Source organism: Ovis aries, chromosome 16, assembly GCF_016772045.2.
Source record: "Ovis aries strain OAR_USU_Benz2616 breed Rambouillet chromosome 16, ARS-UI_Ramb_v3.0, whole genome shotgun sequence".
NCBI lineage: Eukaryota > Metazoa > Chordata > Mammalia > Artiodactyla > Bovidae > Ovis > Ovis aries.
In genome coordinates, this window is record NC_056069.1 from 59388465 (window position 1) to 59409977 (window position 21513).

General features: G+C 40.0%; 1 protein-coding gene across 3 annotated transcripts in view; it reads left to right on the forward strand.

Moving 5' to 3' along the window:
* The window catches only part of DNAH5 (dynein axonemal heavy chain 5), a 313711-nt gene that overhangs the window by 76443 nt on the left and 215755 nt on the right, over positions 1 to 21513 (forward strand). For all 3 annotated transcript variants that reach the window (XM_060400272.1, XM_012097159.4, XM_060400271.1), the window contains exons 8-15: positions 1013 to 1126; positions 2080 to 2187; positions 5083 to 5205; positions 6347 to 6562; positions 9782 to 9889; positions 13534 to 13619; positions 15018 to 15339; positions 16484 to 16690. In XM_060400272.1, the coding sequence (XP_060256255.1) occupies positions 1013 to 1126; positions 2080 to 2187; positions 5083 to 5205; positions 6347 to 6562; positions 9782 to 9889; positions 13534 to 13619; positions 15018 to 15339; positions 16484 to 16690 (1284 nt within the window). The remainder of the gene's footprint in view (positions 1 to 1012; positions 1127 to 2079; positions 2188 to 5082; positions 5206 to 6346; positions 6563 to 9781; positions 9890 to 13533; positions 13620 to 15017; positions 15340 to 16483; positions 16691 to 21513) is intronic.

Here is a 21513-nt window from a genome sequence, read left to right on the forward strand (position 1 = left end):
TGAGGAGTAGTAATAATGAAGGCTTAAACTTTTCTAATTGTTTTTTTAGAACTGGTGTATTTGTTTTATATTCCTGTGTAGCAAATTACCCCAAAATTTCACCACCTGAAACAATAAATATCACCACATAGTCTGTGGGTCAGGGGTTTGGGGGTTGCTGCTTGTTGTTATGTAGTCACTGAATTGTGTCCGATTCTTGTGCGACCCCATGGACTGTTGCCCACCAGGCTCCTCTGTCCATGGAATTTCCCAGGCAAAAATACTGGAGCAAATTGCCATTTCTTCTCCAGGGAGTCTTCCTGACCCAGGGGTTGAACCTGCATCTCCTGCACTGGCAAGTGGAGTCTTTACCGCTGAGCTGCCTGGGAAGCCCTCGGTGTAGCTTAGCTGGGATCATCTGACTGGAGATCTCTTAAGGTTGTTGGGATGTTGGCTCATCTAGAGGCCTGACTGGGGGAGGTTCTTCCTCCAGGTTGCCCATGTGGGATTCAGTTCCTTGCTGTCTGTTGGCTGGAGGCTTCCTTCAGTTCTTGGTCATAGGGAATATCAGCTGCTGCTGCTGCTAAGTTGCTTCAGTTGTGTCTGACTCTGTGTGACCCCATAGACGGCAGCCCACCAGGCTCCCCCGTCCCTGGGATTCTCCAGGCAAGAACGCTGGAGTGTCAGAATGAGGTGCAAAATGGATTCAGCAGGCTGTGGAGGAGAAGACATGTAGGTGTAAATGAAAGTGCTGGCCCCCACCCCCCACCCCTGCCCCGATGCTCTGTCCTGGTTATTGAATAGATTTCATGAGAGAAGGCTTGGAAGAGATACCTTTAAACATTTAGTCAAAAACTTTTAATTGCTCTTCAGCGTGGCAGTGCCCCTCACCCCTCTGGATTGAGTTCTATGTAAGAGGCACAGGGGAGACTGAAAGTTGGACCCCTGGGCTTGTGATGACTTTGATGCAGCTGTTAGCTGGAATTTTTCTATTAATAATTGCGTTAAAATTTCCTTCCTGTATTGTGTGTAGACATGGCGGGAGACGGATATTCGGATCACAGATGCAGCTAATGAAGCGAAGGACAATGTTAAGTATCTGTATACACTGGAGAAGTGCTGTGACCCCTTGTACAGCAGTGACCCTGTGAGTCGAGATTCCCACCTCTTAGTCTTCTGCTCGTGACCCTTTTACACTAGCTGAGATGAGTGTGGAATTTTGGTTCATGAATATTGCAGTTTGTTGGAAAAGTCTTAGAAAACCTCTTTTTATTCTCAAGAAAATTATATGTGCATGTATATACATGCATGTATACACAGATGCTGAAGCTGAAACTCCAATACTTTGGCCACCTGATGTGAAGAGCTGACTCATTTGAAAAGACCCTGATGCTGGGAGGGATTGAGGGCAGGAGGAGAAGGGGATGAAAGAGGATGAGATGGTTGGATGGCATCACCGACTTGATAGACATGGGTTTGGATGGACTCCGGGAGCTGGTGATGGACCGGGAGGCCTGGTGTGCTGCGATTCATGGGGCCACAAAGAGTCGGACACGATGAGCGACTGAACTGAACTAAAACATATATATGCATATATATACATGTCTATTTCTACATATCTCTTTCTACATAAATATATATATATATTTTCCTATGTTTTCTAAGATATACATTATATTTTAAAAACATTTATTGTATATTCCATTTTTCCCATTAAATATAGCAATTGACATCCTAGACTATACTCAAAACAACTGTGGGAAGAATTATTGGCTGATTGTTTTAAAAAAATCTTTTAACTTTCATTTGTTCCTGGTTTTATTTATTACAAAATTAGCTGCTAACACAATCTCCTTGTCCTTAACATAACGTTAGTGTTTCTTGCATTGAGACAAAATTTGATTAACTGCATATGACTAAATACTCAAGATGAAATTACCCCTCAATGTGTTATATTTACATAGCATGTTAGATAATATTTTAAAATTTAAATAAAAGTCTTTTACCTAAATTTTATTCTAATGAGGACAGAGTGATTAGCCTGTTAGAATTTTGCTGACTTTGACATGTCACCCTGAAAAGCTGTGTGCTGTCTTCCAGATATCCATGGTTGATGCTATTCCTACTCTTGTAAATGCAATTAAAATGATCTACGGTATCTCTCATTACTATAACACCTCTGAGAAGATCACGTCTCTGTTTGTAAAGGTGAGAGCCTAGTGTAGAGTCCGTGGTCACTTAGATTTCCTTGTCAATGGCTAATTTTGTTTTTTTATAATTAGAAATTACCACACTGGCACAATCCAATGTCTCTGTATCCTACAATTTACCAAAAAGACTTAATCTCTTGATAGAAATAGAATTAAGCATACATAGGAAGCTGATTTTAGCAAATCATAAAGCATTATTTCCCAAAGTAATAATTATAAAAGATGTTATATTATTTATGTAATAAAAATGGAAAAATATTCTTTTTTGAATTTCTTTCCCTATGTTATTTAACACATGATTTCTTCCTATTGGGTGAATTTTAATTAAGAAAAGCTATATTTAACTGGCTATCTTCAGTTTCATATTTTATGTTCTGCTGTTCCAAATTTATTTCATGCCACAGTTGTTTACTTGGTGTTATTAGAACAGTAATCATGGCAATAAAAGCCACTGCAACATTCCAGTAATCCATAAAGCAATTATAATGATTCTGCCAGAAACCATAATGATGTTTAAACCTTATGTCCTAACTCATAAGTGTTTATGGTGAACATTTTTGCTTTTCCCATTTCCTCTCTAAGAAGGAAATGACTTTTTCATTACCAAGGTGAAAATTTTAAATGCATTAAAATAGGGGCATTTCCCACTCCTCAGGACTGTGTTCAGTTCAGTTCAGTTCAGTTCAGTCACTCAGTCATGTCCAACTGTGTGACCCCATGGACTGCAGCACACCAGGCTTTGCTGTCCATCACCAACTCCTGGAGTTTACTCAAACTCATGTCCATTGAGTCGGTGATGCCATCTAACCATCTCATCTGCTCTCATATTTGGGTAGAAAGGAGGGGAACCCACAAGACCCTTTTCCATCCTCCTCAGACTTTAATGTTATGTTGGAGTCAGGAGGGGTTTTCCCCGAGTACAAGACTCAAAAGTCAATTTGTGTTACGATGCATGTCCAGGTTTCATGCACTTTATTTTCAAGGCTTGTTTTAGAACCTAATTGTGAAACCTAATTGTGAACCTAATTCTCTCATTTTCAAAAATCTTTCGTTATGAAAAATTTGCAGCAGGTACAAAAGGAAATATAATTATATACTGGATCCCCTTGTACGTATCACCCAGATTATCCACTATCAACACATGGCCAGTCTTGTTCCACCTAACCTTTGCACTGCAATCCCAGGCATGCATACAGTACAGTCATCCCATTTTCCTTTTAATTAATTAAAAAATCACCAGTAGAATTCTGAAGTTTTTTTTTTTTTAAGTTTAAAGGGATAAAGCGTTAGCTTTACATACATTGTATTTACACTTTTTTCTATTGTCTTCTGCACTTGACGTTTCTGCTACAGATCATGGTGTCATGAAATGATCAGGGTGGACAGTTCTTTTCATGGCACTTGGAAACTGTGAGTTAGATTTTTAGAGAAGGCTGCTAAAGAAGGAGACTTAGGAAAGCTCTTGATAGCTTTTAGGTAGGGAAGTGGTTGGCTAAGACATTCATCCTGCATTAATGTGAGGGTCTGAATTGCTGATTTTCTGTAGTGTCTCCAACTCTGTGATTTTACAAATCTTTTTTTTTTAATTACTTTACAATATTGTATTGGTTTTGCCATACATCAACATGAATCCACCACAGGTATACACGTGTTCCCCAACCTGAACCCCCCTCCCTCCCCGTACCATCCCTCTGGGTCATCTCAGTGCACCAGCCCCAAGCATCCAGTATCATGCATCGAACCTGGACTGGCGATTCATTTCATATATGATATTATACAAATCATTTTGATAATAGGAGCTTCCCTCGTGGCTCAGATGGTAAGAGCATCTGCTTGAAATGCGAAAGACCCGGGTTCGATTCCTCGGTGGGAAGATCCTCTGGAGATGGAAATGGCAACCCACTCCAGTACTCTTGCCTGGAAAATTCCATGGATGGAGGAGCCTGGTGGGCTACAGTCATGGGGTCACAAAGAGTTGGACATGACTGAGTGACTTCATTTTCACTTTCTTTCTCTTTTGATAATAGATGTGTAGAATTTAAGAAGGTTGACTAGAAGCAGAGGTAGAATGGTGGTTGCCAGGGCCTGGGAGAGTGTGGAAAATGGGAAGATGTTGGTCAAAGGCTGCAAGCTTAGAGTTCTAAGATGACCAGGTTCTGGGGTCTAATGTACAGTAAAAGTAAAAGTCTCTCAGTTGAGTCTGACTTTTTGTGACCCCATGGACTATACAGCCCATGGAATTCTCCAGGCCAGAATACTGGAGTGGGCAGCTGTTCCCTTCTCCAGGGGATCTTCCCAACCCAGGGACTGAACCCAGGTCTCCCACATTGTGGGCAGATTCTTTACCAGCTGAGCCACAAGGGAAGCCCAAGAATACTGGAATGGGTAGCCTATGCCTTCTCCAGGGGATCTTCCTGGCCTAGGAATCAAACTGGGTCTCCTGCATTTCAGGCAGATTCTTTACCAACTGAGCTATCAGGGAAGCCCCAATGTACAGCTTGGTGACTATGTTTAGTATTGTGTTGTATAGTTGAAAATTGCTAAAGAGCAGATGTTAAGTTTTCTCAACACACACGCACACAAACAGTAATTATGTGAGGTGTTGCATGTGTTAATACTTGATTGTGCTAATCATTCTGTTATGAATATGTACACCAAGCATCACTTGTACACCTTAAGCGTAATACAGTTTTTATTTGTCAATTATACCTCAGTGAAGCTGGGAAAAAAGAGAATTAGTGCTTGATCACAGTTGTGAAGGAAAAACATAAACCCAAAGAGTTATTCACAGATGTCATACTCAGAGAGGTTAGAAGAGCTGAGGACCCTCTAGCCCAGTTTATGCTTGATGGCTGCTTACTGTACTTGACATCATTTCATTGAAAAATTCCAGGTGACCAATCAGATGATATCTGCATGTAAAGCCTATATTACCAACAATGGAACTGCTTCGATCTGGAGCCAGCCCCAGGATGTTGTTGTGGAAAAAATACTATCTGCAATTAGACTTAAGCAGGTAACAGTCAACTTAGTAATATATTTAGAATTTTAAAATTATTTTTACATTGTTTTTGCCAATATATCTTTTAAAAAAGTATTTATTTATTTATCTGGCTGTATCAGGTCTTAGTTGTAGCATGCGGTATCTTCAGCAGATCGTGTGGGATCTTTCCTTGCTGTACACAGACTCTCTAATTCTGACATGCAGGCTCCAAGACATGTGAGATCCTAGTTCCCCTACCAGGGATTGAACCTGTGTCCTGCAATGCCAAACAGATTCTTAACCACTGGACCACTGCCAATTAAATACTTTATCAGTTATCATATCGTGTGGTTGCATATGAAGTCACTTCAGTTGTGTCCAACTTTGCGTCCCTATGGACTGTAGCCCACCAGGTTCCAGTGTCCATGGGATTCTCCAGGCAAAAATACTAGAGTGGGTTGCCACGACCTCCTGCAAGGGATCTTCCTGACCCAGGGATCGAACACGAGTCTCTCATGTCTCTTGCACTGGCAGGCAGGTTCTTTACCACCAGCGCCATCTGGGAAGCCCAGTTATCATATCAGTGGTTGCTAAAAAGAATGGTAATCTTTCACTGTTAAGAAAAGTTGAATGTTAGTAAATCAGCCCCCCAAATTTATTCACTTACTTTACCCTTTAGGGGACCTTCTATGTCCCAACACCACACTAAGTACTAGAGATACAAAGATGAAGTTGTTTTCCTTAAGCTTCTTATAGACAGACAAGGAGCTAGATGAAGAGCTAGGCTTCTCCTAACACAGTGAGACGCAAGTGGAAAGGCTGCATCTTGGAGTTGTATTATGAACAGTTAGGAGTTTGGACTTCCCTGTGGTCCAGTGGTTAAGACTCCAGGCTTGCAGTGCAGGGGGCACAGGTTCAATCCCTGGTCAGAGAAATTCTGCATGCCTCATGGTAAAAAAAAAAAAAAAAAAAAGAAAAGAAAAAAAATTAGGAGTTTGCTAGGTTAGGGGTCAGGAAAAGATGACATCCCAGGTTGATGAGTGAGTTGCTATAGAGGTATGAGATGGAAAGATTTCGTAATTCTACCCTAAATTTGCTATCACCTTCACTTAAGAGAATAAGGCTGATGTCTTTGTTGTGTTCCCTTTTTTGTATTTTGGTTTTTAATTTTAAGGAATACCAGCACTGCTTTCACAAGACAAAGCAAAAGCTTAAACAAGATCCAAGTGAAAAACAATTTGAATTCAGTGAGATGTATATTTTTGGGAAATTTGAAACTTTCCACAGACGTCTTGCCAAGATAATGGATATCTTTACAACCTTCAAGACATACTCAGTCCTGCAAGATTCTAAAATTGAAGGGCTGGAAAACATGATCACTAAATACCAGGTACTGTACTTCAAAACTCAATTTGCTACACTTATCCATGAATAAAATTTTTATGTTTTTATGCAAATGACTATTTAGAATGCTTCAAATTATCAGTCTCTAATGCAAAAGATAAGCTTATGGCCCTTAAACAATAAAGCAGTTAAATTTATTTGAGAATTGTGCAATGGTGCTAATGTATTCTTTTCAGGTGTGTGATTATAAGAATGACTTTCCAATAGTCTAAAATTAATCATCATTAATTAGTAAAAGCATTTTCATTAGTAGCATAAGAAAAATGTTTAAATATAACTTATTATTTCATTTATTCATATAAGAAATATTTAATCAAGCATATACTGTGTTAGGCTCTAGTTGATACTGAATTCTGAGTGATATCTGATTATATCTGCAGTTGAGCATTTTATATGGATTCATGTTAAAAACGAATGAATATAGTCAGTTTTTTTCTTGTTTGGGGACAGTGACACTAACCTTAATTTTTCTTTTTGTCCTTGAATTTGAAAAGGATCATATAATTTACTGTCACTCATTGATTTTTCTCCTCTAACAGTTTAGGTCAATATAAGGAATCTTTTCGTTTCCTGAGTATATCAGATTCAGTGAGACAAAGAAAAACCTTTTCTATCTACCAGGAAATATTTTAGCTGAGCTGTATGTAATCTGCAAGCTGGATAATCTATTCTTTGAAACTGACAGTTGTGCACGACAGAGATGGACTATATCCATTTGTATTTCAGTTTGGAATCTAATTAGTTTTCATTCTTAATGAAAAAATAAACTTTGGAGCATATTTCAAAGTTTATTTTTGAAGGAGAAATTGAACTATACAGCCAAATGCAGATAAAGGCTATTCTAATCTGATAAAATACTGGGAAGAAAAATTGCTTTCAAAATCTCAAGTGGATGTATCAGAATGTAGTGAGATGAAACGTAGATGGTTTGTGAAAGTGTAAGGTGAGATTTTTGTATGTTATAACCAATGGAAGAAGCTCAAAATGGTGGCCGTGGAAATGGCACTGAGGCTCCTTGTACGGCTTCAGGGTCCTGTCCGCTCCTCTGGCCGCCTCCCCTGCTCCTAATCTCCTCATCTGGTGTTCTCCAGACACAGGACGGGCCACCACAGTCCACCTTTGGCCTTGCAGAGTCTTTCTTCTGGGAAGTTCTGCCTCCGAATCATCACATGAGTCTTTCCTCCTTGGCCTCCAGATCTTGATTAAATACCCTCTCAGTTAAGTTTTCTTCAATCTCTGTTTTACCTCACTCTATGTCATGTTACTTATCACTCTGAAACTATCCTGTTCATTTTTTGTGATAAACCTAGATCTCCCCTTCCCCCACTGAAGATATCAAAGCTCCTGAGGGTGGGGATATTTCTTTGTTCTACTCATTCCTGTATCTGCAGAATTTACTGGGTGCATATAATGGGTGTGCAATAAATATCTGACAAATAAATGATTTAGTAGGTTGAGTTTGATTAGTTGGTTTAAAGGTCATGGTTGCTTAGCTTATTTACTCAATATTTTTAAGTGGACCATTAAATCCAGTTATAGAGTAGAATTTTCTAAGGGCCCCAAATCCTTTAAAATAGCACCTTAAAATGTAGGAATATAGCTTTTCCATGTTTCTTTTATACACTTCCTGTAACATGATGGGTATTATTATATATATATGTATAGTTGTATTATATATAATTGTGTATGTATATAAAATTAAATGCTGTGCTTAGTCATGTCCAGCTCTTTGTGATCCTATGAACTGTAGCCCACCAGGCTCCTCTGTCCAAGGAATTCTCCAGGCAAGAATACTGGAGTGGGTTGCTATTTCCATGTATATATATATATATATATATATATATATATATATATATATACACATACACACACACACACATGCAATTGTACACATATATTTTATATACACAATTATATATGTATATATACACATGCAATTGTATACATATATTGGAGAAGGAAATGGCAACCCACTCCAGTATTCTTGCCTGGAGAATCCATGGGCAGAGGAGCCTGGTAGGCTACAGGCCATGGGGTCACAAGAATCAGACATGACTTAGCGACTAAACCACCATCACCAACCTGCAGCCTGTATCTTTGGGGCTTTCCTGGTGGCTCAGTCAGTAAAGAATCCACCTACAATGTGGGAGACCCAGGTTTGATCCCTGGGTTGGGATGATCCCCTGGAGGAGGGCATGGCAGAATCCCCATGGACAGAGGAGCCTGGTGGGCTACAGTCCATGGGGTCCCAAAGAGTCAGACATGACTGAATGACTAAGTACTACACACAGTACTACTATTTGAATATACATGTACATTGTAAACTCAATTATACAATTATAAACTATATATACAGTAGTAAACTTGGTTCAAGAATTTATGCAACTTAGGCACTTTTGTCTATTGAGAGATTTGAATTGATGTTTAAATGGAAATGGCTTTGAAGAGGCATTTGTGGAAACTGGTCCAAAGTTCTTCATAAAAATTATATGCCTCTGTCAACAGTGTGAGCACCCGAGTTTGAGAATGGCTTAGTACCTGGTTAAGAATGATCACAGAGCATTAGAGCTCATTATTCAGAGCAAACAAAACTTCAGGTAATAGTATTTTCTAGAAGATGAGTTACCTAATCTGTACTCTTACAGTCACAGATTGCAGCTTTGCAGGGCAGGAGGAAGCAATTAATTCTAGAGATTCTTTAAATGGTAGATTGTGGTCTGATACTTTATTTAGGACATTTGAAGCTTGGAAGATAGCTTTTCACCTGTAGCTACTATAATATAATTGTGCTCTTCCTAAGTTGTTTGCATTCTGTTAAAGTCTATTTTCTGAGAAGACAAACTTTTTAATGAAAAATATTTTAGCAAATTCTACTTTTTGCTTCCTTTTTATTATTTCAGATGTAATTTGTAAGAAATTTTTAGACAGAACATCTACTTTTCAGATGTGGTTTTTACTTATTTAAAATTTTTCTTCAAAAATACATAAAGTCTCCTGAAAATGCTTCCAAGTGGTTTCTCTGAACACCAGGCAACATTACACTAACTATAATATGCATGATGTGATGAGAATAATTAAAGGAATAAGGCTCCCCTTAAGTTGATTTTTGGGGAATGATTGCACAGGCTATATATTTAAAGGTCATATTTATGTAAATAATGCAGGAACATTGAAATATTGTCTTATTTGTTTCCTACTATTTCAGGGTATTGTTGCTACCATAAAGAAAAAGGAGTATAATTTCTTAGACCAGCGGAAAATGGAATTTGAGCAGGATTATGAAGAGTTTTGCAAGCAGATTAATGACCTTCATGTAGGTTGTATAATAAAATTCCTGTTGACAGTCTGTGTTTACTTTTTCCATTCTGTGTCATGCTGCTAATCATTACCCATTCAGAAGGAAGAGGCATCTTCATCATGGAGGTGACCGATAGCGAGCTTGGCCTGCATTTTATGATTTCAGACGAGTAATTGAAGGTTCTTTCTCATGGATTAAAGGGTCATAAATATAGCTTTGGATAACGAGCTGTAATCACAGATTTCTGCATGTGTTTCATTTTAGATCTTAGAAAATTAACTGTTATCCTCTGTTGAAACGTAGCGTTATTAGAATATAGAAATTAGTTTCCATTTGTTTGTTACTTTATATCAGTGATTATGACCAACAATAGCTTGAGCAAATGGTCAGCGATGTTCGGCGGATCCCAAAGGCAGGAGGCTAGCTGGCCTTGAAACGGTGGTACTAGGGCTAACTCAGCACCTTGACCCATCTTGGTCTTAAAGCCCCGTTCTTTTCATTCTCCTGTCCTTCCTCCTGCTTTCCCTGCTCTCTCTGCTCACTGCAGATCAGCCCACAGGAGCAGGTTACTGCCATCAGCAGCTTCTGAGGATATACCATGGACCCACTCTTAGCTCCCAATGTCTAAGGACGGGTTGGGTTGGTCAGAGTTCCATTGTTGTGCCTCATTACTGTGGGGTCGTATGGTAAATGCAGAGGGCATGGGACCCCCTGGCATGGCTGGGTGTATTTATTACCAGATGAGGAGAGCCAGGGAGGGTAAGGTTGGGAGACACACTAGTGGATGCCCACCTTAATCAACGTGCAGACTTTTTCCCATGCTTTCTGACGATAAAATGAAAGTGGCTGTTCTGTTCCTTCTTTTCCAGAATTTTTGGCTTGAAATATGCTTGTACTCTTCAAGGGAAAAAGAGCTCTGAGTTATTTTTGGAAGGATGGGTTCAGTGTAGAAGGCATTATAATAAAAGTTGCTAGTTCTGTATGTCAGGTCTGTTCTAGGCACTTTATAGGTGTTAATTCATGTAATACTCACTTAAGGTGTGTATTCTTATTACACTGTTTCTGGAAAGGAGCACACTGAGGCATAGTGAAGTTAAGTGGCTTTCCCACAGTCACAGAGATGTTGCCTGGTAGGCAGCCTGGCTCTAGGATTCAGGTTTTCAACCATTATTTTATCAGACAAATTTCAGGTGATGGAAGGATAGAGTGCTTGTAATAATTTAAGCAATGACCTCTTTGGGGGCTGACTCAGACGTAAGGTCTGTGGGTCTTGATCTCTTGTGGGAAATTGATGGCAATGGCAGATCCTGGGTGTGTGCTCCATGGTCAGTGTTGATTTGTTGAGTCTTTGTGTGTGTGTCCTAGCAGTTTCTGATCACACAGTACTGGAGTAGTTTGTATGCTGGATATAGGTAGATGGTGAACACCTTGAAGGCAGGAATTGTGCTCATTCCTATCTATGTCTCCAGTCCCTAGGGGATGGGACTTTATATAATTGGAGACAAAGGATGTTTGCTGAATTAGTGTATGATTTGCTGGATGGCATCACTGACTCAATGGATGTGAGTCTGAGTGAACTCTGGGAGTTGGTGATGGACAGGAAGGCCTGGCGTGCTGCGGTTCATGGGGTCACGAAGAGTCGGACACGACTGAGCAGCTGAACTGAACTGAACTGTGATAAGAACTAGTCCCTGGTGGCTCAGTGGTGAAGTGTCCGCCTGCAGTGCATTCCTGATCTCTGGGTCAGGAAGATCCCCTGGAAAAGGGAATGGCTACCCACTCCTGTATTCTGGCATGGAGAATCCCCATGGACAAAGGAGCCTGGTGGGCTACAGTCCAAGGGGTGTGTGACAAAGGGTCAGACACAACTTTGGCACTAAACCACCACTACCACCATCAGATTCTGTTAAGTGGAATAGGTCAGGCAGAGAAACACAATTGTGTGATATCACTTATATATGGAATCTAGAAAACACAATAAACTAGTGGATATAAGAAAAGAGAAGCAGATTCATAGATATAGAGAATAAACTACTCATTACCAGTGGGGAGAGGGAAGGGGAGGCAAGATACAGATAGGGGACTAAGAGATATAAGCTATTAGGTATAGAATAAGTTACAAGGATATATTGTACAACATGGGGAATATAGCCAATATTTTACAATAATTATGAATGGAGTATAACCTTTGAAAAAATGGAGTATAACTTGATGTTGAAGCCTAAACTCCAATACTTTGGCCACCTGATGCAAAGAGCTGACTCATTTGAAAAGACCCTGATGCTGGGAAAGATTGAAGGCAGGAGAAGAAGGGGAAGACAGAGGATGAGATGGTTGGATGGCATCACCAACTCAATGGACATGAGTTTGAGTAAACTATGGGAGTTGGTGATGGACAGGGAGGCCTGGTGTGCTGCAGTCCATGGGGTCGCAGAGAGTCGGACACAACTGAGCGACTGAACTGAACTGAACTGAAACATGCATTGACTGTACATTAAATGCATATTAGGCTTCTATGCCGTAGGTTATGGGTACAGAAGTAGATAGAGTTGATTGGCCCTTAAAGATCACGTCTGACATGTAACATGATTGAAATATAAGTACGTATGTGTTAGAACAAAGTAATGAATATATCTTAAAAAGGGCAAATAGTGGCTAAAATGACTAATTATAAAAGTATAATATTCTGATATTGCACCAGCAAGTGAGGATTCCAAGATAAGTTGACATGTTCCAAACAAGTCCTAGAGAACTTATTTTTTTAATATAAATTTATTTATTTTAATTGGAGGCTAATTACTTTACAATATTGTATTGGTTTTGCCATACATTGACATGAATCAGCCATGGGTGTACATGTGTTCCCCATCCTGAACCTCCCTCCCACCTCCTTCCCCATCCCATCCTTCTGGGTCATCCCAGTGCACCAGCCCTGAGCACCCTATATCATGCATCGAAACTGGACTGGTGATTTGTTTCACATATGATAATATACACTTATAAGGAGGACAGGTGAATTCTTTACCTTCTGAGGCACCAGGGAAGCCCCGTAAAGATTTACTGTGTCCCACGTTAGAGAGATGGTCAGAGGAAGCTGGTGGGCTACAGTCCACAGCATCACAAAATGTCAGACATGACTTAGCGATTGAGCACAATGATTAGTGTGATGCTAATTAGTGTGATCCTAATGATACTAAGCATCTTTTCATGTGCTTGTTGGCTCTTTGTGTATCTTTGTATAAATTAAAAGGAGGGAGTGGAAGCATTGTGAATGCTCTAGTTCTGCATAGTTTATACTTGGATACTTTTATATAGTGATAACCTCTGGGCGTTTGTTTAGGTAGGCTAACTGTACAGTTCTTCAGTTCAGGAAGATTTCATGGTCCTAAGATGCGATGTTTGCCGTAGAAATATATGGTCCAGTATCCCTGGGTCCTGCCGTGGCACCAACCCCCTGACTGCTCTGGCTCTCAAGTCCCTCTTTGTCTGGCTTCTGGACATTTATCTTTCTTTAAGCTTAGATGAGCATTACATTTGCTGCTGTGTTTTGTCCTATAAGGTGTGTGTTTCTAGAGAATGGGGAACTCTTTTACCTTGTTGCTAAATAGGATTTCTTTGCAATGCTAACTTGTTCATTGTCAGACTTCATTCTGTTTCAGAAAGAGTTACAGAAGTTCATGGATGTTACATTTGAAAAGATTCAAAACACAAATCAAGCTCTAAGTATGTTAAAGAGATTTGAAAGGTAAAAATTTGAAAGACTTCTAAGTTCTGTTTTCCAAATTGGGATAATATGAACATAGTTTAGCTTACATTATTATTGTTATTATTTCATATTCTAATGGGAAGAAAATCCTCTCTTGAAAATCTGAATAACAAGACCACAGATTTAAGTTCTTCAGAGGATTATGGGTTTATTTCCTCTCAGTTTTGAAGTGCCTATCATAATAGCAGTTAATATTTAAGTAATTTGAAGAAACTCTTACCAATAGTTTTGACTAGGTTTTAAGGATTGATACTATTAAAAAAAAAAAAAAACTGAAACACTTCAGGGAATTCCCTGGCGGTTCAGTGGTTAGGACTCTGCATTCTCACTGCCAAGGGCCCAGGTTCACTTTCTGGCTGGGGAACTAAGATCCCACAAGACATAAAAAAGAAAAAACAAAACAAAACAAAACAAAAAACCTCACAGCCACTCTATTGCCATATGATTGATGGACTGATTCCCTTTTGATTTTTTTTAATAATTTTGTTTTAAGGTCTTTATTGAATTTGGACTTCCCTTATGGCTCAGATGGTAAACAATCTGCCTGTAATGCGGGAGAGCAGGGTTCGCTCCCTGGGTTGGGGAGATTCTCTGGAGAAGGAAATGGCAACCCACTCCAGTATTCTTGCCTGGAGAATCCCATGGACAGAGGAGCCTGGTGGGCCACAGTCCGTGGGATCACATGACTGAACATCTAACAAACCTTAAATTTGTTGCAATGTTACCTCTGTTTTATCTTTTGGTTTTGGGCCACAAGGTGTGTGAGATCTTAGCTCCCCAAGCAGGGATCGAACCGACACCCGCTGTGTTGGAAGGGGAAGTTTTAACCATTGAACTGCCAAGGAAGTCCCATTTCGCTTTTTCATCATGCCAAGTAAATACTTCATTCTCTTCCATCAGCATATATATATATATGTATTTTGGCTGTTCAAGGTAGTTCTTTTATGTATTGATAGGACAAAAAGTTAGTAAAAATATAAAAATGCAATTTTCAAGTTTCACTTACAGGACATATATAGGTTCCATACAACAATATTTATGAAGAATAACTATGGAATAGACCATAAAAAATGAGTTAAAAATTTCAAATACCATTATCATATGGACCAAGTTTTTTAACCACATTGCAATTAAATTAGACCTCAAAAACGTATGCTTAGAACTTTTAGGTCTCCTCTTTTGAATTAAAAAAACTCCTAGAAATTTAAATATATTTACATCTAAACAATAATGAAAAGACAAGATACCAAGTCTCCTGCCATGCAGTTAAAAAGATAATAAATATGTCAGCATATGTTTTAAAATAAGTCTTAATAGACAAACGTTCTCAATATCATCCCATTAATTCAAGCCTTTCACTTAAAAAAAAAATAACAGATTGAACATACCTAATCTTGGTATTGATGACAAATACCAGCGTATCCTTGAAAACTACGGGGCTGACATTGATATGATCTCGAAGCTGTATACAAAGCAGAAAAACGACCCACCTTTGGCTCGAGACCAGCCTCCCATTGCTGGGAAGATTCTGTGGGCCCGGCAGCTCTTCCACAGGATTCAGCAACCGATGCAGCTTTTCCAGAAGCACCCATCCGTGCTCCGGACTGCGGAAGCGAAGCCAGTGATTCGCAATTACAACAGGGTGGCCAAGGTCCTCCTGGAGTTTGAGGTTCTCTACCACAGGGCGTGGCTTCAGCAAGTGAGTCTGACTTAACGCTCTATGGTGATGCTGCCACTGTCAAATCCATGGGGAATCCTGTACTACCCTGGGCAGTTTTACTCCTGTAGAAAGTTGACTTTGTGTCTATTTTATAAGACAGGGTTGGTTGACTGCAAGTAATCAGTCAAAGAGTATAATATGTCCATGAAGGAAAATAATTTTTAATTTTGGAAAAAAGATTATAAAGCCAGGTAACAGAAACTTATTTTTATTGAATTTATAAACTCCTAAGGAAGAAGATCTTGTTTATTGCTTTCTTTACCTGGTTGATTAGGATTTCTTTTTGTTTTTTCATTAAGCTCCTTTTTTCTCCATTAAATGTCCATAAACACCAGCATGCCTGTTAAGCAAAGTTTTAATTTTTATTTGGTCATAGTCAGTTCAGTTCAGTTCAGTCACTCAGTCGTGTCCAACTATTTGTGACCCCATGAATCGCAGCACGCCAGGCCTCCCTGTCCATCACCATCTCCCGGAGTTCACTCAGACTCACGTCCATCGAGTCAGTGATGCCATCCAGCCATCTCATCCTCTGTCGTCCCCTTCTCCTCCTGTATACTAGGTTAATCCAATTATATTTCATACCTTACCAACACTTGTATTTCTTGGTAGGTTAGCAGGAAGTATTTTGGAGGATAAAATTCAGCCTAACAAGGCCTCTAAAATGGTATCTCACTTTCCTAGTTCAACTTTTGGTGTCTGGATCAATAACAGAGATGTCTCTGTAATGTTTTTCATTGCTTTTCTAGATAAATGAAAACTGAGTTATGTAGGTTTCTTGAAACTTTTATTAGGAAAAATAACTGAGTTGGCATGAAGCTATCAGGGAGCAAAGCGACTTTTGAGAAGTCATCTCTATTGCAGTATCCACTTACCAAATATAAGAGATTCATGACCAAAGCATTTTGTTGAACTGACTGTACATCACCACCAAGAGTTTTAAGGCTTTTTTTTCCCCCCTGAAAGTGAAGTTAGGAGAAGAGTAAGAGACCCATCATCCTTAGTTTGCGAAGCTCAAACCCATGAAAGGACACGCAATGATCTTTATTCCCAGAAATGGCCGAGTTAGATACCCTGTATATGCACTGAACTCTCTAATAATAGTAATGTTGCTCTTTCCTCACAGACTGAAGAAATTCATGTAGGACTTGAGGCTTCTTTATTGGTGAAGGCTCCTGGCACAGGGGAACTGTTCGTAAACTTTGATCCTCAGATATTAACCTTATTTAGAGAAACAGAGTGCATGTCACAGATGGGTCTACAAGTTTCACCATTTGCAGCTGCTCTTTTCCAGAAACGAGACACATACAAGAAGAACTTCAGTAACATGAAGGTATGGAACTTTTATTTTTTTCCCATCTTGGATTCATTACAAAATGCATTTTTTTTTTTTTTACAAAATGCATTTAATGCAACCCCAGTGTGCATTAAAAAAAAAAAAATCTAGTGGTGTGTCACTGTTGAGGAACAGAAAGTACCTGGGATGACTGTAGTGGAGTGATTGAGGCCAGAAAGTAGAGTTGGCAAAGGCCAGGTCCTTATAGAGCTTGTAAACTAAGGGTACATGTTTGGGTGCACCAGGAAGCCATTAGAGGAATCTGATTAGGAGAATAAGGCATGGTGTCCTTTACTATAAAAACATTCTTGCTGCTAGGTGATTTTTAAGGGACAGGAGGGTCACTGTGGGGGCTTCCTAGGTGGCTCAGTGGTAAAGAATTTGCCTTCCAAGGCAGGAGACTTCCTTGGGTTGGAAAGATCCCCTGGAGAAGGGAATGGCACCTCACCCCAGTATTCTTGCCTAGGAAATCCCATGGACAGAGGAGCCTGGCAGGCTATTGTCCTTGGGATCAAAAAAGAGTCAGATATGACTTAGTGACTAGACAATAACAAAGGGTCAATGTGAAGCCAGTTTGCAGGCTGTTGTACCAGTTTAGGATGGAGAAGATGGTGGCTGAACTAAGATGCAGTTGAATAGTAGATCAGTGGATCAGAGAATGATGTCAACAGGCATGTTATGAGAGAACTCAAGGGTGATACCTTTGTTTTTAGTGTGAGCAGCTCGATGGACTTACTCAAAGTGGGGCTCGCATATACTTTTGTTATCGTTCAGTCGCTGAGCTGTGTCCGACTCCTTTACTGTGTTGCTTGTGTTCTGCCCACATCTTCAATAACCTGCTGTGGCTCCGAATGGAAATTCCACTCATGGAGTTGGTAAAGACTGGAACTAGTTTGTTTTGGGGGGCCAAAGGGAATCAGTAACGTCCGTCTCAAGTAGAAGATGATTTTTAGAGACTGAAGTAGAGATGTTGTCCATGCAGATTATGTATGTCTGGAGTTGAGAAGTCAAAGTAGAAGACATATTTTCGAGGTTATCAGCGTATATATGTGACGTGAAGTCACAGGTGAACTGAAGGCGCTCAGTTGTGGTCAACTCTTTGTGACCCCATGGACTGTAGCCTACCAGGTTCCTCCGTCCATGGGATTTTCCAGGCAAGAGTACTGAACTGGGTTGCCATTTCCTTCTCCAGGAGATCTTTCCGACCCAGGGATTGAACCCAGGTCTTCCACATTGGAGGCAGACGGCTTTACCGTCTGAGCCACCAGGGAAGTTCAGAGTATATATGTGTGTTCTTAGGCATGTCTGACTCTTTGCAACCCACTGACTGTAGCATCCCAGGTTTCCCCATCCATGGAATTCTCCAGGCAGGAATACTGGAGTGGGCTGCCATTTCCTACTCCAGGGGATCTTCCTGACTCAGAGATCAAACCCATGTCTCTGGTGTCTCCTATGTTGGCAGGCAGATTCTTTACCACTGTGCCGTCTGGGAAGCCCTATCAGAATAGAGTTGCTATTTAAAGTCATTGTCCTGCATGAGATTTCCAAGGAGGAAGAATATAAAGAAGAGTAAAGGGTCTTCATTAAACTCTGAGTTGTTCCAATATTAACAGGTCTGCTAGAAGAGGAAAAATATGCTAGTGAAATTAAGGATTGGCCTTTGAGGGCTTCAGGATGGGGGACGCATGTACACCCATGGCTGATTCATGTCAATGTATGGCAAAACCACTACAATATTCTAAAGTAATTAGCCTCCAGTTAAAATAAATAAAATAATTAAAAAAAAGAAAGCCAAGGGTAAGAAAAACTTCATGATGGAGGGACTGGTCACCAGTGACAAATACTGCCCAGAAGATGCTCAAATGAAGTCAGCTATGCTGCCATTATATTTGATAACATGGAAACCATTGTTACAACTTCATAGTGGTTAGTATAATAGGACAAGTCCAATAAGGCCACATATTTGCATAATGCAAAATCATTTAATCATTTTCATATTCATTATTCCATTCAATATTTTCCACAGCCATGTTAGGTAATTGGTACAGAGTACCACTATATTATTTTAGAGGTGTCAATATTGTGCCTTAGAGAACTTAAATGAGTTAGCCAAGGTCTCATAGCTGGCAGGTGGCCAAAGCAGGACCAGAACCCAAGCTTATACTCTAGTGTTTTCCCACTCTTTCACGTTATGTTAAAAAGTTAATATTAGCAACATGCAGACATTCCTCAGATGTAAGCTCATCAAATACTAGTCAACATATTGGAATTCCCTTTTATATTTTTCTTGGGTGTTTGAGAATAGCTAAGTCAATCTTCATATTTGTAAAGAAATAGTTATTTTTGCTATATATAAAATAAGCAACAATGACATACTGTATAGCACAGAAAGTATACTCAATATCTTATAATAACCTATAATGGGAAAGTACCTGAAAAAAGAATATATATATATGTATATATGGGGTTTTCTGGTGGCTCAGATGATAAAGAATCTGCCTGCAATGCAGGAGAACCAGGTTTGATCCCTGGGTCAGGAAGATCCTCTGGAGAAGGAAATGGCAACCCACTCCAGCATTCTTGCCCGGAGAGTCCCCATGGACAGAGGAGCCTGGCGGGCCAGAGACCATGGGGTCGCACAGAGTCAGACACGACTGAGCGACGAGCACTTTGTACCATCACCTCTGCTGTCCTCTGTTGGGCTCCATAAGCCCACACAGAGCGAAGGAGAGGGAACATAGACCCTACCCTATGAATGCAGGAGGGTCAAAAAATGTTTTATTTGATTAAAAAGTTTATTTATTTATCTTTCAAATAATGTTTTAGAACCACCACAGCTGTAAAGGACAATTCCAAGTGAATTATCATCTGATGGGTAATTTTTACTGCGTCTTGAGTTTGAAAGAGTTAAAAGTTCCCACTCAACCTGAGTAGTTGGTAAAAATAGATCAATTAGCATGTTTGGAGACCATCTCACGTGTTGCTGAGTTACTGTGCTGAATACCTAATAGTTTGTAGGCTTCTACAGAAGCCTGAGAAGCTGAAGTAGCTATTCTTTTACCTATTCGTTGGAAGGCAGTTCAGACTGGAAAGAGATGAATCATCATAGACTAATTGTTAGGAATACAGATTCTGAAGCCAGTCGGGATTTGAAGCACTATCTTTGGGCAAATTACTTTACCCTTCTAAGCTTTAGTTTTTCATTTTTAAAATGGATGAATAATACCTCCTGGGGTTAAAAGATTAAGGTGGGAAGTGGAAGGGCTACTGGAGGCTGATTTAAGACCTGCCTTGCAGAGAGAATAAGTGATGTACTCCGAAGGAAAGGTAAGTAGTAGATAAATGGTTCAGAAAATGTGTTAAGTAGCTGCTAATAGAATCATCAAATTTAGATCTTTCATGGAAATTGAAAAGATATTACAGAAATTGTGGAAAAGTATTAAATGAAGAAAGGATAATGTTGTCCATTGGGAAATGCTGAATTTAAAATTCACAAAGACTGTTGGGCTTTTTACTTCCTTTGTATAGTTTTCTCAGAATCATTAATATTAATTGTGACTGTCAGAGAGAAGAGGTATTGTGTACAGTGTTTTCCAAACTTACCCTTCCAGGGACCATTTTTCTTACAGAATCTCTTGTGGCTAATGTTTCAGCATAAGCATTTTGGGAAACACTGATGTAATGACAAAGTAACACTCACATGTATATTATAAAGACGAGCTTAACAATTGTATTTAAGAAGTGCATTAAAGTTGTTTTCTTATAATTAATTATTACTAATATTAACATAACCATAAAAGGTAGGCTGGAGGTACTATCGTGTGCATGCATGCTAAATCCCTTCAGTCGTGTCCAGCTCACTGCGACCCCGTGGACTGCAGCACACCAGGCACCCCTGTCTTTCACTCTCTCCCAGAGTCTGCTCAAATTCATGTCCATTGAGTCAGTGATGCTGTCCAACCATCTCATCCTCTGCCGCCTTCTCCTTTTCCTAGCGTTAATATTTTCTAGCATCAGGGTCTTTTCCAATGAGTTCGCTCTTCGCATCAGGTGGCCAAAGGACTGGTGCTTCAGCTTCAGCATCAGTCCTTCCAATGACTGTTCAGGATTGATTTCCCGAAGGATTGACTCATTGGATCTCCTTGCAGTCCTACCGACTCTCATGAGTGTTCTCTAGACCCACAATTCGAAAGCATCAATTTCTCTGCTCCCAGTCCTCTTTCTGGTTCAACTCTTACGTCTGCATACAGGGCTGGATAGGGGGTGAAAAACTCTTACTTGTCAGTTCTTTCCCTCTCCTCCTTCAGTTCAGTTCAGTTCAGTTCAGTTCAGTTGCTCAGTCGTGTCCGACTCTTTGCGACCCCATGAATCGCAGCACGCCAGGCCTCCCTGTCCATCACCAACTCCTGGAGTTCACTCAGACTTGCATCCATTGAGTCAGTGATGCCATCCAGCTATCTCATCCTCGGTCATCCCCTTCTCCTCCTGCCCCCAATCCCTCCCAGCATCACAGTCTTTTCCAATGAGTCAACTCTTCTCATGAGGTGGCCAAAGTACTGGAGTTTCAGCTTTAGTATCATTCCTTCCAAAGAAATCCCAGGGCTGATCTCCTTCAGAATGGACTGGTTGGCTCTCCTTGCAGTCCAAGGGACTCTCAAGAGTCTTCTCCAACACCACAGTTCAAAAGCATCAATTCTTCAGTGCTCAGCCTTTTCACAGTCCAACTCTCACATCCTTAGGTGTTCTTTATTGGATGAGGCATTTGTATCCATGGAGAAACTTCATCTCTGTTCTACTCTGGTTTTGTTTTGGCTGCTTTT